The sequence below is a fragment of the Daldinia childiae genome, assembly GCF_008694065.1.
Source record: "Daldinia childiae strain JS-1345 chromosome Unknown Scaffold1, whole genome shotgun sequence".
Taxonomy (NCBI): Eukaryota; Fungi; Ascomycota; class Sordariomycetes; order Xylariales; family Hypoxylaceae; genus Daldinia; species Daldinia childiae.
Window position 1 is genome coordinate 1301374 of NW_022984642.1, and position 26856 is coordinate 1328229.

The 26856-nt window shown below is 44.9% G+C and overlaps 7 protein-coding genes across 7 annotated transcripts; 4 read left to right on the forward strand and 3 right to left on the reverse strand.

Moving 5' to 3' along the window:
* Positions 1–335: 335 nt before the first annotated feature.
* GL218_00325 (Xylan 1,4-beta-xylosidase) lies at positions 336–3619 on the forward strand (the record flags this gene model as incomplete). The annotated part of the gene is made up of 9 exons (XM_033576739.1): positions 336–510; positions 570–635; positions 690–741; positions 794–1077; positions 1130–1242; positions 1300–1439; positions 1502–1605; positions 1660–1781; positions 1835–3619. 9 exons carry the CDS (start codon positions 336–338, stop codon positions 3617–3619), a joined length of 2841 nt encoding a protein of 946 aa, XP_033441902.1.
* A 1392-nt stretch (positions 3620–5011) lies between these two features.
* GL218_00326 (uncharacterized protein) lies at positions 5012–6154 on the forward strand (the record flags this gene model as incomplete). Its single annotated transcript, XM_033576740.1, has 1 exon — positions 5012–6154. One exon carries the CDS (start codon positions 5012–5014, stop codon positions 6152–6154), a length of 1143 nt encoding a protein of 380 aa, XP_033441905.1.
* A 798-nt stretch (positions 6155–6952) lies between these two features.
* GL218_00327 (putative nad-dependent epimerase dehydratase family protein) lies at positions 6953–9104 on the reverse strand (the record flags this gene model as incomplete). Its single annotated transcript, XM_033576741.1, has 2 exons — positions 6953–7243; positions 8211–9104. 2 exons carry the CDS (start codon positions 9102–9104, stop codon positions 6953–6955), a joined length of 1185 nt encoding a protein of 394 aa, XP_033441904.1.
* Positions 9105–11267: 2163 nt separating this feature from the next.
* Positions 11268–13190, forward strand: GL218_00328 (Flotillin-like protein 1; the record flags this gene model as incomplete). Its single annotated transcript, XM_033576742.1, has 6 exons — positions 11268–11421; positions 11473–11527; positions 11587–12090; positions 12165–12667; positions 12825–12988; positions 13050–13190. The coding sequence occupies 6 exons, from the start codon at positions 11268–11270 to the stop codon at positions 13188–13190; spliced, it is 1521 nt and encodes a 506-aa protein (XP_033441894.1).
* Positions 13191–14105: 915 nt separating this feature from the next.
* Positions 14106–15123, forward strand: GL218_00329 (NADPH-dependent 1-acyldihydroxyacetone phosphate reductase; the record flags this gene model as incomplete). The annotated part of the gene is made up of 3 exons (XM_033576743.1): positions 14106–14550; positions 14651–15003; positions 15079–15123. The coding sequence occupies 3 exons, from the start codon at positions 14106–14108 to the stop codon at positions 15121–15123; spliced, it is 843 nt and encodes a 280-aa protein (XP_033441893.1).
* Positions 15124–15695: 572 nt separating this feature from the next.
* GL218_00330 (pH-response regulator protein palA/RIM20) lies at positions 15696–18488 on the reverse strand (the record flags this gene model as incomplete). The annotated part of the gene is made up of 3 exons (XM_033576744.1): positions 15696–17383; positions 17457–18162; positions 18243–18488. The coding sequence occupies 3 exons, from the start codon at positions 18486–18488 to the stop codon at positions 15696–15698; spliced, it is 2640 nt and encodes an 879-aa protein (XP_033441477.1).
* Positions 18489–19919: 1431 nt separating this feature from the next.
* Positions 19920–21560, reverse strand: GL218_00331 (uncharacterized protein; the record flags this gene model as incomplete). Its single annotated transcript, XM_033576745.1, has 1 exon — positions 19920–21560. One exon carries the CDS (start codon positions 21558–21560, stop codon positions 19920–19922), a length of 1641 nt encoding a protein of 546 aa, XP_033441398.1.
* Positions 21561–26856: the final 5296 nt, after the last annotated feature.

The window sequence follows — 26856 nt, forward strand, 5'->3', positions numbered from 1 at the left end:
AGTAACTAAACAAGGCATATTACCATATATGGTAAATAATCCGACTCATGCTTGGCTACTGTAACGTTTATTAGACGTCAACGGAATTGTGAGCGCATAGTAGATCTAGATCATAGTATTGCGATGGCGCGGGGTTAACGGCTCGGTATCGGCAAGGTTTCCTGGAATAATTCCATGTACTCTGATTAATATAGCCCGAGAAGAGGATAATGTAACACTGTTAGTGGATATACTATTCCTATTAAGACTCCTCGCGTTGAATATCTATACCTTAGGTATGCTCGTATCTTAGTACTCAAATTACGGTGTCGTGTACCTAAGGGTTAACTTTGGTGATGCTATATTTATTTCTGTTGATCTTTTTAGATGTCTTCGCGCGGCTCAATGCGCAAGTACTTGGGTTCGCGGGGAGAGAAGAGTTACCAGGGGGAAGCGACAACTATGCGATCTCTCTAGATAAACAGTCTTATGTAGATGGCTTGATTTCAAACATGACGATTGAGGACCTCGGTTAGTTTATATAGGAGCTAAAAGATCTCCTTCTATATCTCAACTAACAAGTATTTAAGTCCTACAATTGCATCTTATGTTCGGAGGCGACATCGTAGGGGTCGAGTCGAAAAATGAGCTTTATGGTAGGTGCGCTCACAAACTACGCTTGAGTCTTCCTACGCTACCATGAATATTAGACTATACGATGCGCTTCAGTCCGGACTCACCAATAGGTCTGATGCATGATTGGTGAGCCCCGGAACTCTCCGTAGAAAGGGGCATTTAGTTTACCGTTGTATAGGTACCCGCTCAACACCTCTCACTACAACTCTGTCCAGGAGTTAAATCTGCAGAAATCACGACTAAAGATCCCGTTCATACACGTGGGAGAATGTCTTCATGGTGTTGGCTCTTTTAAACAATCCATTTTCCCTCAAAGCTTGGGCTTGTCGGCTAGTTTCGATGCTGACCTTGCATATCGGGTCGGTCGAGCAATTGGAACAGAAGCTAGATCGATAGGAATCCATGCTTGTTTATCCCCTGTTCTCGATATTGGTCAGGATCCGCGATGGGGACGTATGCAAGGTATAGCTTCTCTGTATTGCATGAGGCCTGTTTCTGTACTGATAGTATGTAGAGGCTTGGGGTGAAGATAAGGTGTTGACTTCGCATATGGGCGTCGCCTTTTCGCGCGGACTATCCAAAAACGGATCTTGGTCTGATCCGGATGCTGTGGTGCCAGTGGTGAAGGTATATCTATCAAATTCCATACTATAAGCAGTGCTAATAATTTATCTCACCCGATAGCATTTCGCCGCCCATGGGGCTCCGCAGTCTGGACACAATACTGCCCCTTTCATGGGTCATGGAAACCGGCAGGTTATACAGGATCTTCTCATGCCATTCAAAGCTGTGATTCAGCTTGGTGGAGCGAGAGGAGTCATGATGTAAGTTGACTATGACCTAGTTACCTTAGGTACCTATGTAGCGGGCGTTAAATGTGTTACAGGGCATATAACGAACTTGATGATATACCGGCTCACGTGCATCCTATGTTATACCAAGCGCTTGACGACTGGGGGTTCGATGGATTTATCATTGCTGATGATACCGGTATTAATACATGCCAAGGGAATCTTGAAGCGCGTTATGCTAAATATATAACAGGTATGATTGAGATCCAAACAGTACATCGAGTGGCAGGTTCTCCCGCAGATGCGATACAGCAATGGTTTAATGCTGGAGGGATGGTTCAATTTTATGACTTCCCTTTAGAAGTCTATCTTAATGTGAAGTTCCCCTTTCGGACCTAATAACACCAATAATGCTAACACAGACTTAGACGACAATAGACCTAATTAAAAATGGCACTATGGAATTAGCAACCCTACAATCTCATGTACGTAAGATACTAGGTATCAAGTGGGATTTGGGTTTATTTGACAACCCCTTTATCGAAACTAAGATAGATCCCCCACACATTGTCGAGAGTCATCGCGACCTGACACGCGAAGCTGCTCAAAGAAGTATCGTCCTCCTTGAGAACAAAAACTCGACGTTACCATTAATACCTAAGGCTCAGAATGTCTCTAGGATCGCTCTAATCGGACCTTTCGCTGATGTGCTTAACTATGGCGATTATTCCGGTCAATGGGGCCAGTATCCCGCAGAAGCAGCGCGGACAATCCGACAAGGAATCCTGGGTTATGCGAGCAACGACGAGTTTGAACTAGTTACAAGCTGGGGAACGAATACCTGGGAATATAACGCACAATATGTGATTCCATCATATCTTTTATCGTCAAATGGCACTATAGGCGGCCTTTCAGCAACGTACTTTGCTGATACCAATTTTACTCAACCTGCAGCGCATCGAATAGAGTTGCCGGCGCTTGATTGGGGGCTTTATCCCCCAGACGGTCTAACATCTAATAATTTTAGTGCCATCTGGGAAGGTGAGTTACAATCCCCGGTTGATACAGATGTTGATGGTTGGATTGGAGCGGCAGTTAGCCCTAATACGACCGTTAAGCTCTTTATAGACGGGAATTTGATTGTATCAAACGGAGTTGATGGGCTGCTTGATTCCAGCAATATTATGGGTAATATCATGGAATATGATTATATTACAGCTAATGCTACGTTGCCTCCTAAAGGGTCTGCACCTTTCACTTTTAGGAAGGGGGAAACTTATCATATTCGCATCGAATATCAGGCATTCAACTTATATAAGAAAGTAGAGAACGTGAATTCTCTTAATTCGCAACTCATCCTTTTTTGGAACCTCATCAGCCGGAATGGTGATGCTATCGACCAGGCAGTCCAGTTAGCAAGTTCCTCAGACGTCGTGGTCCTAGCAGTCGGTGCTGCTTGGAATAGTGACGGAGAAGGTGGAGATAGAGGCACGCTTGGCCTGGCCCTAAGCCAAGATTTATTGGCTAAAGAGATTTATAAGCTGGGAAAGCCAGTCGTGCTCGTTCTTCAAGGCGGCCGGCCCTTCGCAATCGACTATTATAACCAAAGCGCTGCGGTGCTAAATACTTTCTTTCCTGGCCAATCTGGTGGCCAAGCCATCGCGGATGTGTTATTCGGCACTGTCAACCCCGGCGGTCGGATGCCAATAACCGTGCCGAAGCACGTTGGTCAAATCCCCGTTTATTACAACTACAAGCCAACTGCCCACTTGAAGAACTATTTGGATACCGAATCATCCCCAGCATACTGGTTTGGGTACGGACTATCATACACGACATTTGAAGTGTCTAGGTTTGAAGCCTCGATAAATGGTACGGATGCGATAGGTTTCAAGGCTGGGGATATAGTTACGTTCTCAGTTTCTGTTAAGAATAGTGGCACTGTAGCTGGGAGCTATGTTGCGCAGGTATACGTGCTTAGTCGCGTCTCGTCTATCACTCAGCCGATAAGGCAACTTGTCGCCTTTCAGCGTATTGACGTATCAGCTGGTGAAGAGGTTATGATTTCGCTGCAGTTGGATGTTGATAGGTACCTAACTATCCTAAATAGGAGAAATGAGTGGGAGCTGGAGAAAGGGCCGTACACTTTCGCGCTCTTAAATCACGGCGGCGACGCGGACACGGCTCAGAATGTTACTTTGAACTGTATATAAGACGGGGAATCTTGGGCTCACTGCTTTAGTTAAATTCATTGAACATGGAATTAATGTAGCCTCTCCGTAGTTGTAAGTGTCGTGGCATGCGAGCCGGCATTGTCCGGGGCAGTCCGTAAAAGGAGATGGCTTCATTCCAGTGAAAATATGGAATAGTATATGTTACGGTGGACTATTAGTCCAACTGTGCCAAAATCAAGAAAATGGGTGGGAGCTATCCAAAAAGGGTAATTTAATAAGCAACGCTAGGTGCACAGTATCCCGAAATACCTAAAATATAAGATTTTTTATTATTTTATTAATTTTATTACTATATATTTCGATATATAATACAATATATTTAAATAACTTTATAAATATTACGTTTTAAGTATTATAATTGGTATTATTTTATAACTTTAATTAATGTAAAAATAATGATTTTATTTACATGCTTATAAAATACGTATTAAATAAGTTATTTATTGTTAAAATATCTATTTATAGCATTTTTAAGGTAGTGGCTTTAAAAGGTATTACGTGTTAATTTTTTTACATAATACCTATTTAATACTTATTTAATATTAATATAATACTTTAGTTTAAAAATATATAAAAATGTAACCTAAATTATTATTTTTACATTAATTGAAACTATAAAATAATACCAATTATAATTTTTAAAATAAGATATTTGCGAAATTATTATAATGTATAAATTATACTTTATATATTTACGTATTTATATATATTTAAAGTTAAAATAAAGGTTAAATTTAATTGGTTATTATTTTTAACTCGTGGAAAAAGGGAAAATAGCCCGTAATATATTTAATAATGTTTATAATTATATAGTGTTTTTAATATCTTTACGAATCTAAAGTCAAGTTATATAAAACTAAAATTAAAATTTTTGTTTTTTTTTAATAAAAATACCAATATTAGTTTTAAGTAATTCAAACGTATATTAATAAAGTTATCCTTATATAAAAAGTATATATTACCTTATAAATTGTGTATATAGTAGAAATAGCCGAACTTATATTATAATCTTAATGTTACTATTACCTTATTTGATATAATGCGACTGACTTTTTTAATTTTGGCACAGTTGGACTAATAGTCCACCGTATATGTTTATAACCGCTCTAAATGTGCTTAATATTGCATAAAACATAATTTCCTCGAAAAGGAAGGACAAACTCTCGCTTGCCCCACTCATGTGGAACGTCACTACGGACTACGGGGACCTTAGGTTAGGTAACTCTTAGGTTAGGTAACTTTAACTTTCTTTGATCTGATTCAGATTCCAATTAAATTTCAATTAATCCAATTAACCCGGGCTGTTACTTTTATTCTCGCGCCTCTCGCGGGAAAACTAAAACAAATCATGACTGAACCAACTCGAAATTCATGTCCGCCTCTTCGCCCCGCCAATCGCATGAAACGCCCGATATAACATGTATCGCGCCAGAGCCTTTCGAACCTATACCTCTAATCGCCGACATTGTGCGTACCGGATATTGCATTCCAGGCTCAGTATTTCTAGTTGAGGGTGTCGATTCCGTCCATACGTCTAGATCCAAGAGATGGCGTGCCGTACGCCTGTTACTCGGAGATGGGGAGCTGTGTATCCAGGCCCTATTATCAGCCCAGATGCATAGATATGTAGATGAGGGGGAATTCGCCTTTGGGTCCTACGTTAAACTGGAACAATTCCGAATCGAACGGAGGAACCTCCCTAATGGGACTGATGGGGGCTCGCCAACTACCAAAGGAAAGGAAAAAGAGCGCGATGACCATAGTGCAGAAAACGGGATGGTCTACCTGGTTGTCGAGGATCTTGCACTCGTCGGATGGAATAACGCACTTGTCGATACCACGCCCATCGAAAGTGCCCAAGCAGACGCTGAAGTCCCAAAAGATCGAGTTGAAAATAACGCCCAGACTTCCATCACGGCTAAATCGGTTCCAGGCAACAGCACTACGCAGTCTTTCGACAGTGGCGTTGGTCTACTGAAAGAATTAGCTGATGCGGATGATGACTTCGAAGTCATGCCAAACGCTATGTCGAAAGCAACCCAGAATAGGCTCGATCTCGCAGCAAAATCTAAGGACGCAAACCATCTTCCCTGGTCGAGCAACAACCCTGGGAACCCCTTGAAACTCACCGAGCTACGCAAAATCCCTAACTTACCATACAAGCAAAATTGGAGTGTCAATGTGCTAGCAGTAGTTTCAGCAATCTCGGGTCTCGAACCTTCCGGTCTACCACCGTATAGCCAGCGACAGGCCAGACTTGCCGACCCCTCTACCGATAAGCATGTGCTCTTGACAGTATTCCTCGATCCGGAACAGTTCTTACCAGCAGTTGGAAGCGTCGTATTACTACTCGGGGTCAAGAACCATCGTTTTGATGGTGGAAGCCTCAAAAAGTATGCTAGTGACCGCCCGGTGGCCGGACATAGCTGGTGGTACGAGAATCCGGCGCAATTCGACTGGTGCGATGTCGAGGGGTTGAGGCAGTGGTGGGCTGAGGGTCAGTCTCTCGAATAATTCTCTAGAACATGCCCGTTTACGAAGCGGCCGATAATTAGCCCCTATGCACGTTCAGGATAGCAACTTGTGGGTAGTAGATCATTATTATCGAATCAGTCCTTCCACGTTACTACTTCTACTTGGTTAATAATGATAGTATTTTTTTTTGGTGTTTGGTCGTTGTCTAAATCAATACTAAATACATCCTTAATCAAAATTTTCCAATAATGATTAACAAACAAACTCCTCCTTAGGCATTGTCTCGGCTAGTAATACCTCGTCCACAAACTGATACTCATACTTCCTGTTGTCTTTCTCAGTCGATCTCCAGTCCATCGGCATCCCTTAGAGTCTACGTGGGGTCGTTAAGCTAAGCGTTACCAGACTCCACGGCCATCTGCAAAGCACGCATATCTGCACCAAAAGTTAGCAGTTATCTTGTAATACATTTAGTTGTTTGTAGTGCTCCGAAGTAGTAGCTTCCAACAGAGCTTGATCAGAATGCCATAGCTCCCGACACATCGAAAGGAAAGGGGGTAAAATATGGGTGCTACATACACTGTTCAGGTTGAAAAGCCGCGTAATTCCCGCCGAAGAGCTCGCGCATATGCTCGTCGCAAAAGAAATGGTGAGTCAGGGGAACTGGGTTGCCATCGCTTGAAGCTGAAGCTGAATGTAGCCAGCGCTCCAATTCTCCTAGTAGAAACTCGCGTAGTCTTCGATGGTCGTATGGACCTGTTTGTCGGCTGAAGAAGCATTCATATTCTTGGAGTTGGGCTTGGGGGCCAGAAGGTCCCCTGGAAATGCCCATTCGTCCTAGCTGTGAAGAAATGTCTTCTTGAGGGGCGTGGCCAAGGCCGCGCCCGGTACGATGGCCATCGTGGACATGGCCGAGAACGTAACCCTGGCCCTGGAAACTCGGGGAGTTGTGATCATGAGAGTGCCCATGGCCATGCGAGTGTCCATGGTTGTGAGAGTGCCCATGGTTATGGGAGTGCCTATGGCCATGTGTACGTCCGCCATTATGGGAGCGGCCGCTGCCGCAACGGCAAGGGTTGCATCGACAAGCGGCGCCGCACGGACACATTGCGCTGTCACGTCGATGTACTGCGGTAACCAGTTGTCTAGTTGTCTAATCGTCCGGTTGTGTACCTTAGGTAGGTAGGTAGATAGGTAAGTCTGATATTGAGATTAGGAGTAGTATGGTGATATTTAGTAGGTTGTGATAGGGGTTTGGATAAGAAGCGAAAAGACGAGGGTAGCCTTCTGTTTATATAAACGAAATCCATCTTCCCAAGCCGAATTCTTAAGCTAATTTTGAGTTATGATGACCTTTGGTGCGTAAGGTCTCGATCATATGTTGCGTGCGGTGTGAATTGCTGTGAGTGTAATATCACATCTTGCGGCACGATGACAAAGTCGTCCAAACTACCTCGACAACTAGGACGCCGAGATCTAAAGCGGCCTCTTTCAAAGGTTCGTACCGGACGAGTCATAGATGAATCGATTCAAAGTCAGTAGTTCTCGGCAACACGGTGATTGTAATGCTCTTCAGTGGTAGTACAAAATGAAACTTTACTCAAGTCCTAGTCATGAACTGACGCGTATTTCATCGTCACAACTAATTATTGAATCACCTCTTCAAATGAATCTACTAGATCTATGATTTTCCGCGGAGTAGCAACTCATATTGCTAGATACCTGCCTAAATTAGAGATATGATTCAATCGGTACTGCCCTTGAACCTTGAAGTTTTCTTCCAGGTGCTTGTTACTATACTTAAATCTAATATGTACGACGTTAATGTTTTTTATGTTAGGTATTCCACATGGCTCCAACTCCGAGTTGTGGTAATAATATCATCTCCAGCAAGGTATAGATGACATTGATAGTATTGTTCCCTAGTAGGGGGTTCTTTGTATCGAAACTCGGGTTAGGATTACCACATCTATAGCTTGCTACAAGTATGTCGTAGAGGGTGTAAAATAATTGCATATAGGTATGTAGTTCTACCAATGTGAGTTTTCCTTTGTACACCAATCAGCATATCAAGGCGGGACTATCAAGTTCTGACTTTAACTGTAACGACGATACCCCATCCACGGACGCTTTCCCATATTCCGAGATCATTCTCCTGGCGGAATGCAACCTCCTGAGCCATAACTGTCATATCAGCCCCTTGTTTCTCTTGCTCTTCCTGTATGTTATCCTTCACAGCATCGATTCGTGAGAGGTTTGGTACTGTTGACTCCGGCGATTTCTCTTCACTTATGCGTTTCCCCCAGAACCAGCTTTTCTTCTCCTTTTTCGGTGGTAGCCTTTGCTCAACCACAGTTTGGACTACCGAGTTAAGCTTCACTTCTGACCTTTTCTCCTTTCTGGGCTGTAGGTAGTTGGCGAGACGGCGTGCCATCTCTTCATCATGCCACCAGAGTGATTTAATCTTTTCGGCAGTACCATCTAACGAAGAGCTAGGCTCATCAAACCGTCCCCAATCACTAAATTCTTGTCCCGTGGCCCAGCTCGGGTTTTCGCTTATCTCTGGGGAACTAAGGGTACCAGAGCCAGACTTAGAGTCCTTACCGGGTCTTTCTATAGAAATTCTTGATACGCGGCAAATCTCCCCACGTCGCTTCATGTCTTCTAAACCGCTAAGAATGGCATTCTTAGGAACTGTGACACTCGGGACTAAAGTAAGGGTCGCCAGCGGAACGGGAGTATGTCGGGCCCCTAAGTCGACCAGGAACTCCTCGAGGACGGGAACAATATGGTCTAGCAGAGATGCATCACTAAATGACTGTTCGACTTTTCGTGCTTGTTGCGTTGCCCGGATGCGATCTGGAAGGGAGGTGATATGATGTTGAAGATGTGAAGTTAGGGAGTTTAACTGCAACTCATCTTGAGTGTCAGGATTAGTTGGAAGGGCGGTATAAGGAGGAGGTGCCTCTAGAGGCTCTTTGCCATTCATATTTACTACAACCTATTCGGAGATTTGACAGAACAGTGGATGAAGGTAGCTATGTAGGCAGGGCTAGAACTAAGGAAATGGTTAGTCTGTTCTTGTTTGGATACTTGTGATTTAACGTTAGGCACACAGGGTCTCCATCCAAGCGTAGATGCTTATCAAAGAGCTTAAAACGCGATAGGAACTAGATAATGGTCAGTTCCAAGCTAGATTTAATGATTGGTTTCTTGTCATTGGTCCGGGAACATACCTAGCCAGAATGATTCATAGCTTGGGTTGACACGGGGGTTGATCATACCCCTGAAAAAGATGATAGGAGCCCAACCTCGATCGAAGACAAGTCCGTGACTGCCGGTTGTCCGCCGCTCACGTTCGGGATCATTCGGGGTCAGAAGACAACGCCAGTCAGCCGTGAATACCGAATACCCAGATTTGGGGCTAATGTGCAAGATTAGCCTTGCATCCGCCGTGCACGGGGATAAGTAAAACGGGGGTCTAAGCCTCACTTGGCAGCGTTGGGAGTACTGAAGATAATGATACGGGATTCTGGTTACGTAGAGAAGTTTTTTATGCACTTGATTGCAACGAATGAATGAATTATCAATTGACGAATCGAGATTTCGAATTATAGATGACGACGAGGTTTCAGATGGACGCATGAGTCTCGATCTCTCGATACCTAACACAACATATGTATAAGTGCGGGGGGAACGGTAGGACTCTGGGGAATCGAAATAATAGGATAGCCTAGAACTGCATGGCATGTATGCCACGCAAATGCATGCAAGGTTCAAAATCAGGGTTTCATTATCAAAGTTCGGAATACGCCGTAGCGGACAGATTACTGTGTAGTAACCGTGTCATATTAACGAAGAAAGGGAGAAGGATTAAAGGTAAACAATTACTGATCTACAAGGTAGAGAGGGCTATGCTTAAACGGATACTTCGTAAATATTTCTTAGTCAAAAGAGTCAAGACAATGAGGAAATAATCTAGTAAGAATAAGCAAATGAAGCTTAGCCAGGGAAGCTATAAGTCATAGTCAAGTAACCAAAACCGCCCGGGTCACGGAGCTGAACTTCAGCTCGGGCTCGATAGGTACCTCTTAAATGCAGCCCTAAGAGATATTTAGAAAGCTTCCAGAATTATTCTGTCACTTGCGTGCAATTGGTAACTCCACTTGAGCTTGGACCTTAGTTGGTAACAAATCAAACGCGGCAGATTATTAGGTCTTGTGACGCGAAACCAAGCCTACAGCTACGCCCGACCACTATGTAAATGGCTTGTAAATGCTTGTAAATTCCTACCCTATCCAAGAACCTAAAGCACATGGTGGAGTGAGTAATAAATCCTTTACGAGTAAAACTATGCGATATCCATACTACCTATATGCCTCGTAAGGCTTTCCGCATCCTCTAGCGTTCAATATTTATGTATCCCTGTCAGCAGCACAGTGGCGTATCGTTCGTTTAAGCATCAGATCCTCGAGCTATCAAGGTTACGTAGCGAAAGCTGGTTGGTGATATGTGATTTAGCAATAATACAAGTATTCACTTGATCAGAGTACGCACAAACAAATTCACTCATTCTGCCTGTAATCGACTTGTGGTGGCTTTAAACGACCATCTGACTCTTGACAATTATCGTGTTTATAAACATCCATGGTAGAAAATAAAGGATTATCAATATCTGATGCCTAAAGAGGCACTTACCTATACTAAACATACTCTGACTACATAGTTTTCTTTCCTTTAGAGCTACCTACATACTTGGCAATCATTCACATCGCCCCTTCACCGAGCCCGTCTGTCTTCTCGGTAGCTCCAACTTAAGTTTAACGAAAACCTCGCCAAGAAACTCGTCCTGTCAACTGAAGTGTAGACTACCTACTTCAGCTTCTCACAAAATTTACTTGCGCCTCATTTAATAAGTTAACTTTCCACTTTTTAACACACTCGTTTTATACCGTTCTCTTATCACATAGGTATATAAATAGATAGTACCCCAGTGCTATAAGAGCCGCATCTCAATCTCCTTTTCATCCCTTTATTTAACCTCACCTTGCCCATTCACTATCTTCTTGACTAAAGTCTAGAAAGACGTCTCAAGTTTTAATTCTACTCACCTACTTGATATATATTCGGCTTGACCAGAAGTTCCACCACCATGTCGTTCAAGATTGCCGCCCCCGATGAGTACCTTGCCATTACTGGCATGAACGTGAAGAGTGTACTCATCACGAAAGCCGCATGGGTTTGGCCATTCCAAAGATGTACACGCTTCTCGGTTCAGCCTCACGACTATGCTATGAATCTCCAAGGTACCTCTTAATACTAGCTACTGCTTAACCTGCTTACTAACTTCTATGTAGCCATGACAAAGGAGAAACTTCAGTTCCTTCTCCCTGTTGTGTTTACCATTGGACCGTACGTGTGGTCCTCGTCTAGCTATTATAGTAATTCAGAAAATAATAACCTAATGATAGGGATGTAAACAATCGAGGAGCTAACTCGAAGGCCCACAGACCCGCAGCAAATGTTCAAGAGGGTCATTCCGTACATGATCACACTCACGATGAAGACCGTGGGGATTCTTTAATGAAGTATGCCATGCTATTGGCCGAGTCTACTTCCCAGAAAAAGGGATCGCTATATCTCGAGAATATCGTGAAAGGTATTATCGAGGGCGAGACTCGAGTATTAGTATCCAGTATGACGATGGAAGAAATATTCACAGAGCGCGAAGAATTCAAGCGCCGTATCTTCCGAAACATTCAGGGCGAGCTCGACCAGTTCGGTCTTAAGATTTACAATGCCAACGTCAAGGAACTTAAAGATGCTGCTGGCTCTACGTACTTCCAATCGCTCTCCCAGAAGGCCCACGAAGGTGCCACCAACCAAGCCCGTATCGATGTAGCAGAGGCACAGCTCCGTGGAAATGTCGGCGAGGCAGAAAGACATGGCCAGCAAGAGCGATCAATTGCGAAGATGTAAGTGTCCCCTTAACGTAGCTACGGCACCTCAAAATTTTCACTCCTGTAAAACTGACTCGTCCCCCGTAAAGCAATGCGGAAACGGCAGTCCAAAAGACTGATCGGGACGTTGAGCGCGCGGCAGCAGAAGCCAATCTCGCCACGCAAAAGACCGTCCTGAGCCGAGATGTCGAGATCGCGCGTATTCAAGCGACCCGTGCAACTGAATCACGGGACGAGGATCTAAAGAAAGAGGTCCAGGTCAAGCGCGCAGCCGCCGAACTCGAGCGCCTGCGTGCCGTCGACGTCGTGAAAGCCGCCATTGCCCGAGAAAGCAAACAACAAGCTGCCGACGCAAAGGCGTACGAAGTAGAGGCCGAGGCCCGTGCCAACTTCGAGAAATCAAACAAGGCGACGGATGCTGCGGCATACAGGACCAAGATCGACGCCGAGACGCAGGCTTTTGCAGCCATCAAGAAGGCAGAGGCTAGTCTGCAACAGAGGCTGAAAGAGGCGGAGGGTATGGCTGCTATGGCTGATGCTTACTCCAAGATGAGCAATGCTTTTGGTGGCCCAGCTGGACTCCTTCAGTACAGTAAGCTACTCCTAAGACGATCTCTCCTTATTTTGTCAAATTTGCCCGGGAAGTTGAGATTTTCGAAAACTCGTTTAAAACTTCCTACTCTAAAAATTTCCATGAGACCCCTATTTTATTGACTCAATAAAATTATTACTAACCGCTATTTTTACAGTGATGATCGAGAAGGGCACATACGTCGAACTCGCCAAAGCCAACGCCGGCGCCATCAACGGCATGCAACCCAAGATCAGCGTCTGGAATACCGGGGCCGAAGCCGGTTCGTCCGGCGCTGGCGGCCAAGGGTCTGGTCAAGATAGCGCTGCGACGCTGAGAAACGTAAGTTATCATTTGCCTATATAAGGTACTGATATATGCGTGCTAATATAGAGCTGCTCAGGTATACCAACTCCTCCCTCCGCTGATGTCGACGATTCATGATCAGACAGGCATCACCCTACCTGAGTGGCAGTTTGGAAAGTTGCCAAACAACGAGGTTGCGAGACGTGACCAAATCCAAGGAAATGTTAACGGCAAATAAGGGCGGGAGCGTTGTTCATGATTATTGATTATACCACAGAACGTCCTCGTACCACGTCCTTCGTTTTTCCAGTTCGTTTGTCATACTGTAGATAGGTTCAGCGCTTTATTTTTTATTTTTGTTCCAACAGGGGGCGTTTGCAGTAGGCTTATAGCTTGCGTGCTAGTTGATATCCATCTGAATTGAATTTCATTCTTGGTTTCTATATGACATGACTTCTATGAGCTTCCTGACTTCATTGTTAATCATTCTCAATTAGAAAAAGGACCCCTGAAGTCCAATATTGGAAGTTATGAATTTTACGATGGGGGAAGAGAAACATTGTAAATTCCCACGAGGCACTCATTACGCAGCGATAGATACCTCTTATAATGAAAAGGGGGAAAATATACCTATTCGGACGGTCAGATTTACCAAGACGATTTCTATATGATTTGCGATCATACCAATTTAACTGAAGTCAATTGTTCCAACATTCTAAATTTCGAACACAATACAGATATTTACTAGTCCCAACAACATGAAAACTTCAATTTCTTACGTGTCCATTATGAAAATACTCGAAACGGAATATGCAGTTGGTTAATTCGGGGAGCCAACCCGAGATGATACGGTAAGTTCAATCCGCCCGACAAGAGGAAGTCTCCGAGCTGTGCCGCCAACTCCGGTATAACCTCAACATAATTAACTATCTGCGCCGGATGGTGGGATAATTGAAGAATCGGTATGTCTCCGCTATAGGTGGCGGTTCGGCATTTCGCCTTGGTTGTCTATTCTTACTATATATAGGAGGTAGTCTTTCTGTTTTCTATATAAGTGACATTGTAGTCTCCGTAAAACCTTCCCTAGCAATTTAACCACTAGTTCTTCTATTATTATATCAATTCTTCGAACCAAAAGTTACAAAAAGCAACCATGGTATCCCAACAGCGCAAGACCGCCCTCATAACAGGCTGCAGCGAAGGCGGCATCGGCCACGCTCTCGTCAAGGAGTTCCAAGCGCGAGGCCTGCACGTCTTCGCGACGGCACGTTCCGTGTCCAAGATGAGCTCTCTAGGCTCCTTACCTCACGTCACATTACTACCGCTAGATGTCACATCGAGCGAGTCGCTTGCAGCAGCCGCAGCCGCCGTGTCCGCGGAGACAAGCGGCAAGCTCGACTTCCTCGTCAACAACGCAGGTCAGCAGATCATCATGCCGCTCCTCGACTTCGACATGGCGCAGGCCAAGGCCATGTACGATGTCAACGTCTTCGGCGCTGCTGCTGCTGTCCAGGCCTTTGCGCCTCTACTCATTGCCGCGAAGGGCACGATCGTTAACATGACTTCTATTACCGGGCTCATGTACCCGCCATACATGAGTGAGTTAATATCACCCTCCCCCCTTTATCTTGCCCCTTATTCAGGGCGGCGATTTCGATAAGACCCACCATCACTAACCATCGAGCACACTGCCCCCAGGTTTCTACGCAGGCACCAAGTCCTCCCTAATCAGCATCAGCGAGGGCATGCGTCTAGAACTCAAGCCCTTCGGCGTCAAAGTAGCCACCATCATCGTCGGCGCCGTACACACCAACATCTTCGCTAACGCGCCCGAGCACAAGTTGCCTCCAAACTCGCTGTACAAGGGCGCCGAGAAGGAAATCGCAGCCCGGGCAACGGGGCAGGATGTCGGAGAGCGGCTCGGCACGAGGGAAGATTTCTCGCGCGAGCTCGTCGGCAAGTTGCTGCGCGGCGCCTCGGGCAGGCTGCATGTTGGTAACATGTCGACTATGATACGTATTATGACGACGTGGTTCCCGACTTGTGTAGTAGTAAGTTCTCCTATTCTATTTTCACTTTTTATCTAAACTTAGGGTTATGAGTATGTTAACAGTGACGGCGTGTAGGATTATCTTACGGTAGCAAACACGGGGCTCGACCACCTACCCTGAACATCAAATAGGGGCTCTCGTATCCATCCCAGCTAATACTAGCATAATCGCACCACTACGCGAGGAATGACAAAGCGGCGACTTGTATGATATTTGTATACTACCAATAATGAAAATAGACTTAATGAGACAATGACTTAGTGTTATCCTCTTGTACGCGGATCGTTTTATGGTTAAGTCACCTGTAAAGCTAAATTAGATACTATCGTGAATACATACTACACTAGGAGAAATTCAGCTATGGTATTCGCGACCTTATTAAAGAGACAGTCTTACTAATAGTTAATAACTCTACGCACAGTCCGACCACATAATTTTAAGAGTCGACCATCGTCTAAACTCCGCAGCCCATAGTCTATCGAAACCATGAAATTGTGAATGAAGGGTATAATTTCGCTCTTTTAATTAGTTTTATGCAGTGTTTCTATTTAAAAATCATGTAGCATTTCTTGTAACGGTGCGTACCGGGATATGATCGAGTGACGAACCCGAAGTGTTATGATAGCTAACCGGCATTAGGACAACATGTAGTGGCCTGGTGACGTCCTACGAGGACGCGATGTATTCGCTTCCTAACCGAACCTTATCGCGCTATTGCGATCCCAAGTTCCAGCAACAGGCGGCCGTTTCTCCTGCTGAGTGTTACTTCCTATGTTCCCCCCGCCACCCACAGCGGCGCCAGTAGGAGGTGGCGTGCTGGCAAACTTAATGCCTGTCCCTGGGCTCCATACACTCTGCATGGGATTTGCCCTCGGCGGTTGAGGTTGCGGCGCCACTGTCTCACCAGCCGGCACCCATGACTGAATGTGCGCTTCGGCAGGACTTTGAATATGTTGTCTGGATGGAGCAGGTGGTGGCAAGAATGAGGTCTGCTGCGATTGCTGCAGCTGATCTTGATAACCTGTGCCACCATTCCAACCACTTGAAGAGCTGGTTGGTTGCACAGGTTGTTGTACACGATCTTGTTGTCCTCCGAGACTCAAGTTGTTTAGCGGCGGCATACTTAGCTCGTCCTCAAGCATGCGTGCCTCGTGTCTTCTTTCGGCTACAAAGTTCCGCGCTCCGTCTCGGAAGCCACCTACTATGCGGCTGAGATCGTTGTAGAATTTGCGTCCCGCTTCCGCGTTGCTGATCAATTCCTTGTATTTGTAATAGGCATTTTCGAGTTTTTGAAGAGCTTGCTCCCTTTCCTTGTTTCCTTTGTCCCCCACCGTCTTCTTTTGGCTCTCAAAGTCACGGTTTACTCGTATTAGCTCTGAAACAAGCCTCTCCTGTTCAGTCGCCTCAGCTTGCACAAGTTCAAGGTCTGGTTCATAAAGCAAGTCCAGCCGTTTTTCAAAGAACTCTTCAAAGTGTGCGGGAACTATAGCAGTCGCCACCGTTTGGGCGCGTTCTATTCTTGCCGTTTCGGTTAAGATGTCAGACTTAATATCATCGCCACGGGCCTTTTCGCGAAGAGCTTCAGCTTTCCGGCGACGACGGCCCTCAAGACGTGCTATATTATTATAAGCTGTACGCAGACGACCAATGGCAGGCTTGAGTGATTCTGGAACTTCAGTGCGCCGCGATGAGGGTACAAAGTCTAGTAGGCCACGATCTGGTCCTGTAAGAACGGCCAACATAGGTTCTATGCTATAGAATTTGTCGCGTACAACCTTATCGCTGCTTTCACTGTTCGCAAACCAGCCCTCTGCATCTGTTACTTGTTTCCAAAGCTTTACACCTTGATTCGGCTCAGAACGGCTCTCAGGTCGCGACCAACGTTCCGTGCCATATTTTCTACGCAGCTGAGCATCTTCTTCCTCTTCTGCTTGCAACAGACTTTTGCCTTCTTCGAACACTGCCAAGTCAGCAGCGCGTAGCTTGTCGATATCAGCGAAACTTCTTTGCAAGCGATGCAAAGCATCTGCCTGTCGGATTTCCTCGGCATGCTGAACCAAGGTCCCAGGCAAGCCGAGCGGTTTTTCGAAGGCCTGGAGTGAGCCTGGAAGATTAAGTGACGAAAGAATCTCATGTATTCTTTCATTTAGTGTTTCAAGTTCAGCTACGATGTTCTGATTTACCAGACGGTCCCTTCGCTCTTCATAGATGGAGACGGCAATATGAACGGAATATGGGACGAGCTTTGTGAAGAGTGGAGGACCAAATTCGCCCTTCTCTCCGAGATAGTTTAGAGGTGCTGACACTTGTGGCGGTATTCGTGCAGCTGCCATGGTAGCTCGATCTAAGATCTTGAGCTCTGACTTTGGTGGCACCGGGTCTATAGATAGGTGCCTTGTTAGCACTGCGGTCTGTCTGTGCTAATTGATTAGAGTAATGGCCAGGATACTTACTTAGATAAATTACGTCGTTGTCTTTTTCAGCTCGCTTAAGATCTTCCTCTACTCTCCGCTTCAGGTTGTTTAAATCATCTGCTACTGTTTTGTGCAAGTAACCGCCGCGACTCTCCCTAAGACCCTCGTTCACGCAGGAAACAGCATCACGCAATCTCGCTACCTCCTCACCATATTTTCGCTTCTCTAGACATTCGCAAGCCGCACGATATTGAGCGGCGGCGGCAAAATGATGGTGTTTAGCACTCATGTGATGAATCCAGCTACTACTGATAGCCTGTGACCGCATAGCTGCCTCGCTCGCTTCATTATAGAAATCAGAAACCTTGGCAGCCAACTTAGCTATTGATGCATCCTTGTAGCCGTCCATAACGGCCTTTTGCCAGAAGCATTCTTGAGCCTGCGCTAGCTGCAGTTGTATTAACGAGTCTAACGTGTGCTCATCCATATCCTCCGGTGGCGTAGTTCGTAGCTCAGGTATAACCTCATTTTTCAAGTGTGTTAGTACGCCTGCCGACTGGCTGAAGTAGCTCGCTGCGGTCTTGAGGCCGTCCGTACTAGCGCGGTTGCTTGCTATGGCTAGCTGGGAGTATAGGGCAGCGAGGTTGTATAAGATGTTGGCAAGTTCGAACTTTAGATTATTATGTACTATGGGTCGTTCGGTATTGTAACCTAAAGCGGGATACCATGTGAAGTCTGCACCGATCTATATACGGAGAGGATCTGTAAGTATAAAGCTACTATCATTCATGGCTGGTAGGAAATGATAGTCTCTTTGAGACTTACATCTATAGGGAATTTTCCCCCGATCCAGACAAGCTGTCCAATGTAGGCCTGTAATCTCGCGACACCAGTAGGATGCGGCTCGCGCACATTCACGGCCTGACGTCTCAACGCATCGATTACCTCTAGATCTTGGCGGAACATGTCCGGATGCTGGTCATATTTGGTAGATATATATTGTCGAATAGCGGACGAGAGCGAGAGCTGGGCCCCCTTACGAAAGGGGACCGCGAGAATGTTGTTTTGCATAGCGAACCGGTGTATCACACGAACAAGTACTTAGGTCATAAACAAGACAAGATTGGATACATAAAAGGAAGACAGTGTAATGTCAGGATATGTATGCAGCTGTTGCCATGACCTTTTAATTCGAAGTGGTTTAATGGTGGTTATTTGCGTCGGGATATACTACCTGGGTAGGTGGTAAAAGTCAGTCAATAGAGCGAGTTGAGTAAATGACTTCATCCCAGCCGCGTTAAAGCAAAGAAACATTCGGCGGTCGCCTTGGGCAGCCGTTTCTTTAGTGGGGTGCGGGGCAGATCTTACATAAGTGAAACAAAGGTTTAGGTACAGAAACCACCTTTAGCTTCTAAGTAAACTACTTCATAATTCTACATAATATTACAAGGCATATGGTCATCTCATTCATTATACTCCAAATATTCACGAAATCTTATTTTAAATATTGCCACTCAAGTATGTCACGTCTATAATGAAACACTCATGTTTAGGTCATGTTCTCTTGGCCTATCTAAATATGTACAGTCGCAAGCGACACATCTACCAGCTTCGTCTCGAGCACTTCGATTCCGAGCTAGCGACGCCCTCCAGTGCGACATTGAATAACCACCATCATCTGGCCCCAAGAAAAAGATCAACCCAAAATTGCCAGCCTTGACCATGTCAACAACAAACACTACACCATGTTCCTCACGGGACATCTAATGCTCATAACTCCGCTTCCTAGTGAGCAACTGTATCATACAAATGGACAGGGGGAATAAAATGTAAGTCCCAAAAAAACCCAGATATTCTCAGACAGCATACTGAGATGAAGAAATAAAAATGCCTGTTGTAAATGCTGAAAACGGCGTTCAGTCGCCACTAATGCTGGGTTCCGAATAGCAAGCAATAAGTGTAGTACGATGTAAATGTACTAAGTTAATTCCTCTTCCGGAATCAATCAAGAAGGTATATGGTGATGATGGTAATAGTAAAGCGATTGACTGTTGACAATTATGCATTATCGGATTTTCTTTTGAGTCGGAATGCGATAACCAGCGCGGGTAAATGTATATTTTGGACGTGGGTAAAGCCTGGCAGAAATCTGCCTAACGCCAACACGATCCCAAGAGCAACGCATGATGATGTTGGTAATATGCGATCCAACAAATTGCATCAATGCAAAATAGTAGGTTGCTGTTCTTGGCCCAACCAGCATTCAAAAGAAGGCATTCTGCTAGGCCAATATTGGTGGGTGTTCAACAAGTCAAAAAGACTATGTACGCAAAACAGCGAATTGGCGATGCCTGGAGTGTTCGTTCCACATCCATAGCGAAGTCTCATAGGTGTTTCCAATCCGGCCTTCTCCAAGTCAAGTAGATGAATATGAGCATCTATCTTTTCCTATCCCATCATACAAGAATCATTAGATCGTTCGCTACGCGCTGCGTGATGTCTTTATGGGACCCAGACAAGTTCGATTATGCCATCGACGTGAGACATTGGTTCACCATTTCGATCAACCCATCTCCAGTCATTGGCCTTTCGTACGTAGACATGGGTGACGGTATTATCTTCGTTTACGTGTGCTTCTTGGAGATCCCAACTAACCTTACGGCCTGTCTTCAAAAGGCTAGGTCGCTGTGGGTCAAAAACGTAGTCCAGATTCCACCCCTTATCTTGAGGCGCCGCCGCAAACGTTCGCTCCATCTGAGCAAGGTTAAAATTGACACCCTGAGGGTAGTGAGCAACACTGAAGCCCGTTGAGATGATGAAGTTATCGCTGGTTCGGAATCGCTGCAGAGTACAGTCCTCGCCACAGATGTGAGCAATCTTGGTGTACTCCCAGGGCAGAGCCGAATGCCACCCGCCACCCTTAAAGTGGTGGAGAGAGATAGGCTTGATGCCAGACTCGTAGAAACCAGATGGGTCGCCGTATAGATCAAGCTGGTATAGACCACGGAGGATAGACAGACGCACATCTGTATTTTCGTAGATGCACTTGCGAAGTAAAATATCACCCTGAGGACCCCAACCCGAGTTTGATTCATGAATCTTCTCATCAGTTTTGCAACTGTCATAGTCTTTGGCGATTTGCTCTGCCAATGGCACCGAGAGGAACACGCCAGCGCCACCGAAAGCTTGCGAACCATGACGATCAACATTGTTAACATCCTCAGATAAAGTCCCAATGTAAAGCATTTCGCTAGGATCGTAATCTTCAAACTTCTTCGTGAGTGCGTGGACACTAGGGAAAAACGTGTCATCGTCGCATGACACGAGCCATTTCTTGGACGGTCGCTCAGGATGATTATATAGAGTCGGAATGAGTGTGAGATAGCGAACGGCCATCTCCATTGATGAGTCCGAGTGATAGACATCAACATCAATTCCAGCGTGATGTAATATAGTCTTGGCGTGAAGTATCTGATCTTCGGTCGCGTCCAGAAGTAATAGGACCAATTTGCCACCATTAGAATGGCCCTTGCCATCGGTCAACCAGTATGTCCATTCATTCACAGGGCTAGTCTTTTCGGAGCTGAATCTCTTAAACGTTGTAGACACGCCGAACATGAAATCAGACAGGTTCCCGGTCGCAGGATATGGTGATTCAGGAACCGGAACTTCAAGAGGCTCAATACACTGCTCATTCCCGTAGTTGCTGGGGTGTTGCATATCAATCGTGGTGAAAGTATCAGGAAGGAATGACTGAGGAATCTTGGTAATTGATTTTCGTGTAATAGGCTTGCGGTTGATCTTGACATATCGCTTGAAATACTGGAAAGTATCCCCAAGTTCATATTTTGCCTTAAGCTCACCCATATGAGTTGAGTTGATACCGCAATCCATTACATGGTTCGACACAGGCGCAACATCCTTGTCGGTTACTTGTGGTCCATCGCCAAGCGGTTGCTGCGAAGTATCGCTTTTATGGGTAGAGGCGGCTTTCACAATTCGTGAACCAACATCTTCTATGCGGTCGGATTTCCATGTAACGCCGAGTAACAGTAGTAACGCGACAGCGAAGAGAACGCATCGCGAGAAAGGGTTCCGCATGCTGAAAAACCTTTGATGCGGAGATGGCATTCTCGCTCCCATCGTAAATTTCCCCCAACGACAACTTGCCAGGGGAGGATCGTCTCGACTATAAATCGGGCTGGTCTCAACGGTATCGCTAGTTTCGTTTCTAATCCAAGCAAGTAAATCAACTGCGGAATTACTTTATGACGGTTATTAGAGAATTCGGTGTCTGTCGATTTAGCATGCGGCGCGGTAGTTGACAGTCTATGTCACGAGAGCTCTTGTTACTGAGAATTTCTCAAGCTTTCGCAATCCAAAAAAGTACCTAGATAGGTGGTAACGAATGACACCTCACGCAACAAAGCGAGGAAAAAGTGAGACGTGTGAAAGAAAGCAAACGCTCACACCCGTCTTACGTGTAAGGCACTTCTCAAAACTAGGTGAGTAAAGAGGGTATGGTTATTTCCAATATGAAGAAGAAAGGACAAAACGAAAGACAGGAGGGAGGAATTCGTCAGTAGAAAAGGAAAAAAGGAGGGATCAATCAAGGCAAAGTATGTAAGGTAGAGAGGTAAGAAGAGAAACAAGCTTGACAGGGGGAACCACCTCCGTACTACAAGCGGAAGCTAGAGGACGCAGCAGCGTAGGGTATGTAGCGTATGCAGCTGCGTATGTACCAGGTACGTAATTGCTAAATGGCCATAATAGAACAGGCGCGGACGATTAGGGGGGGCATGATAAATTGGGGTTGCTAGGATTTGTATTAGATCCGCTGATCGAGGGGTACCATTCGGTATGGTACCTAGGTAGGTATGCGGTACATCCCCTGTTGTGGATATTATCCTGGGAGGTAGCCCTGTGGGCAAATGGGCAAACCGGAAACTGCGATAGCAAGGAGAGAACAGGCTTGAAAAAGCTAGGATAACTAGGGCCTAGGAGAAATAAGGAAACCCTGGAAAAGAGCGGGTCGTGTAAATGAGCCAATCGAATATGTAGTTGAACTTTCAAGAATAATAATAAAAAAGTCAATTGGATTATGCGTTCCTGCGTTCCAATGAGCTACTTGATTGATTAGCGGCTTAAGGAAGAGGTTCGGGCATATGTAGTATTGTCTAATATTGTCTTGTACATATTATATTATACATATCGCATGGCGTTGTAGAACAAAGGCAGATCGAAGATGTATATCTGATGTTTGTTTGGCTAGAGAGCATTTCCTCTATCTGGCCCGTGTATACCATACATCAATGAGATAAACTGCCCTGACCCTTGATAGGGTGTATATTACCTAGCGCGGCAACACCGCACATTGACATAGAAGCATAGTCGACAGTATTTTCGTTTGATAGGCCACTGACTTACAGCATGCTTCGGTCGGCTTGTAGATCCTCCCAAGTTGAACTTATTGTTTACTTACCTATTTACACTACAAACTACCTACATATTTTCAAGATTTTGTATGTAAGACTCTGTATGGGTCATTATGGGGCGTTTATTGTTTACTACATATGTACCGCAACATGTTTTAAGTGACGCCGGCTGAATAGTGGCTTGTGATAATCCATACACTTATACTAGGATGGGTTAAAATTCCAGTTGACCACTGATCATACGTAAATATGTACATGGTTGCTGCTACTTCGTACATGGGTATCATATGTATCAACGGATAACACCTTAACTTTACTGCTAATCATTAATAACAGTGTTGCATTTAAAACTGAAGAATTTCTCAGTCAAAAGTAGTAGTGGTGGGTTTACTCAGCCTGATTTGAGAGAATATCGTCATCGTCCCCTTTCCTTGGTGGGATTGCCTATGATAGTATATACGAAATGTGGACGTGGCTGGCAGTGCTAGTGACGATCTTTTCGCCATGCGCTTACCCGTCAAGCCCGTCAAGCCTCTTAAATTCCAATACGAAAAGCAAAAGCAAACTCGTAAACTACTTCTAATGTACATTACATCTGTATATTGCTGTATTTAGAAGATGAGCTGACGAATCACTAAACTGCATTATATGAAGAACCGATGTAAGGAAATCAATACGTCAATATGGCCAGTTGCTGTGGCCAGCATGTGTGAGTTGCAGGCCTTCATTTTTCCATATTAGTAGCATAAACTCGGTAACCTGTCATGTAAGTGAATGACTAAAATGTACCTTTGCGTCCCGTCCCATCAACCACCATACTTTTAGCCCTGTCAAACGCAGTAAGGTTAACTTTGACAGTCTAGAACTATTAAAGTAGAAAGGTTACGCGTACCTTATTTTAGTTACTTTTCATTTGGATATCAGACGAATTACTTTAGTTGGGAGGTCTAGACACGAGAATAGGAAAAGCTTCTTCCCTTGCTTCATAAACTTTATCTTCTAGATTCTAATTCAGACTTTAACGTAACTCATCTTATCTATTTCGTACTTGTACTATGTAAGGCAGTTACCTGTTATCTTAGGTTAGGTAGGTAGTTATTCAAATTCAGATCCCGGCTAGCCAAGTCGGGAAATCCTTGAAAGGGCTTTCCGCTCCTTGAAAGGGTTTTCCGCTCGGTCATGTACTAATGAAGATCACTACGTCGTTTGTCTCGATGTTCCCAGCTCCCAGCCCGCCCTAACCACAAAAACCAGGGGTAGCACAGGCCAGTATTCGTAAGCTGTGGGTCTATCGTTTCGAATGTCTCGCCAGTCATCATCCAGTTCGGTGAGATTGCAGCAATTACGTCAATCTTGCCAACCGCTTAAGCATTTCTCACTTTTCATATTTGCTGCCAGTAGTATTTGTCTCAAACCAAGACCTAGCGTCTCCATCACTTGTCTTTCTAACGAGAATTCGTTTTTTCAGTGTTATTACATAGCAAATGCCAGGATAAGAGTGGTAATTAATCAAGTTTATACTATCTCCGAGGCTACAGGGAATGCAATGCCACTGCAACGCGATAAATACTTGTTCGCATACCCCGATGCAAAATGGAAAATTAAAAGAAAACAACTATTCTAAAAGCCCAAGCCGTTATCTTCTCGGCATTCATAATGTAGCTGCAGATCAGGGGTCGATTCCGTTAGTCTACCTATCCACGATTCCACATCGGGGGGGAACTTGAACCTCGACGCCCGTAAATGCTACAATGATAATGATGAGGGTGTAGCGAACGCGCAACAAGATATTTTTTATATAGGTCGCATTGTCGCAAAATTGTTCTTCACTGTCTAGAGCTTCTAGAAGCGCCGCGGCTTTGCTCAATATCACGGTTTTATCAAAAAGAAGCTTATATTTCTATTACATATCGCTTCAACCCGGCAGTATGAACAAACTCACTATCTGGAAGCAACGGCAATTTGGAACTTACCGCTCTTGCATGGCACATACTGCTGGTAATTAAAAAGACTTGGCATCTGCAGCTGATATATTCTCTGTGGTGGGAATTTACACGCCTAAACCCGTCACAATATGCCTAATCAATGGCTTAATTGCCGATATGCCAACATGATTGGCTGTTGTTGATAAACCTTACACTTTTTTTTCACGCAGAGAGCCGCTGTGATATGTCTAATGTATACTCAAATATGACCATGGATTCTTGCAAAGCTGAGTGGAGAAGTAAAATAAAGTATAGGTAATGATAGTATATTGATCGATTATAGTAGGCATAAACATTCGGACTTGGGTAACGAGGACGTTTTTATTATTCGACTAGCCTCGATCATTAATCCATATAATATACAGCTTTCGTCTGGTTTTACGATTAAGCTTCTAACAGTAGACAAGTGTAATATTGCCAAAGTACACTAGGTTAGACGGATGTAATTGATGTAAGCTTCCACGGTTACTCGGCTCCCAATGTACGACTGCACGGCTTGGACCCGACCTAAGGCTTGGCTTGCCGTTCTACCAACGTGAGGGATTGTACTACATACTTGACCTTCCAGTTATGTTAGTAGGACGGTAGAGCCCTTGAAAGAACCGAGAAGAACCGGACCAAGAGACTATGCTCCGGATCAACACTATCGTTAACAGGCCAAAATCTGAAGATGGTCGACGGGGATATTGAAGATCTCAACGATGATCGCATTCAGATTCGGTAAAAAGAGCCCGGCAGCCTGTATCCCGCCAACCGACCAGGCGTAACAAATTCGACCTACCAGTTAAGTGATCCGAAGGCTCCCTGCAGCCGGTTCTCCCTAAGTCGGAACCTCTGTCACCGTTTCGCAACTTCTTATTAGTGTCTCTGAAAACATTTTCCATGTAAGACTGCCAAGTCATCCTACAATAGCCCAAGAGGAACGAATATTTCAGGAGGAGCAGAATGACTATTTTAGAGACGAAAACCGTCAACCCTACTAACCGACACTTGGCAGTGGGCTATTTATGTGCTTTTTGCCAAGCTCAGAAGCTAGACGGGCAACGCCGTTGCGGCGTCGTCTCACTAGCCACCGGTGTGCCCAAAAGCCAAGAGCCTAAATGTGAAACGCAGAAGAAGACGTCGAACAAGGACCGACTCGATTGAGGTTAAGGTGATCTGTGATCCAACGCCAAGCAACCTTATTGAGAAGGCCATCACAAGTGCACTCCTATCCCGCCGTTGATCATCACGCAAGCCGTACCCCAAACTAGTAGGCAATAACCCCTCATCAAGTGATGTTTAATCTCATCTCTAGCGGAGACGGACACGCGAGCTCCATCCATTATTTTGAAAGATTTGGCCCCTACATGGTTTACCACCGTGGGAATTTCCGACCTCTTTCGTAGCTTCTTTGCCAACCCCCGCTAAAGGCTTGTTAGTGTTTTTATAGCCAAGAACGATCAGCCACATCCATTGTGCTTCAGTTAATAATACGCAGATCCTTTACCTATGTAGACAAATGTACTTGTACTCCAGCGGCTAGAGATCTAAGAACCCCGTCCGGTTCTTTGCCTCCACGAGAGCCGCCGGGAATATGGGAAATTATCTGCCTTTTAGTGTAATACATACAATTGTAATGGCGGGTATTCAGTAGCTGTAACAGAACAATAGGTAACCAGGCTAGACAAGTGCCACGTGCTCGGGGCTAAAACACATGTTTCTGAAACTACGCAGCTAAGCATATTGTTTATTCTCCGTGGCGATGACGACAGTCTGCCACTAACTACCGCGAGGCCTTTCGCCTACATCTTTCTCGCTTGATCATATATTCATGTGACTATTATGTGTTCCGAGTTCCTAGTCAGTTTATTTACATTTTTCAATTTCCAAGGAGTGGCCAAGTAAATCGTATCATTTTAGTTGAGAAATGTGAGTCGATCTACATATATCGCGACTAGGAAATCGTATTATTCTCTTCCGATAATCTGGCAGTTCCTAGACGAAACTTATCCAATATTCAAACGTTGCCCTGTTATG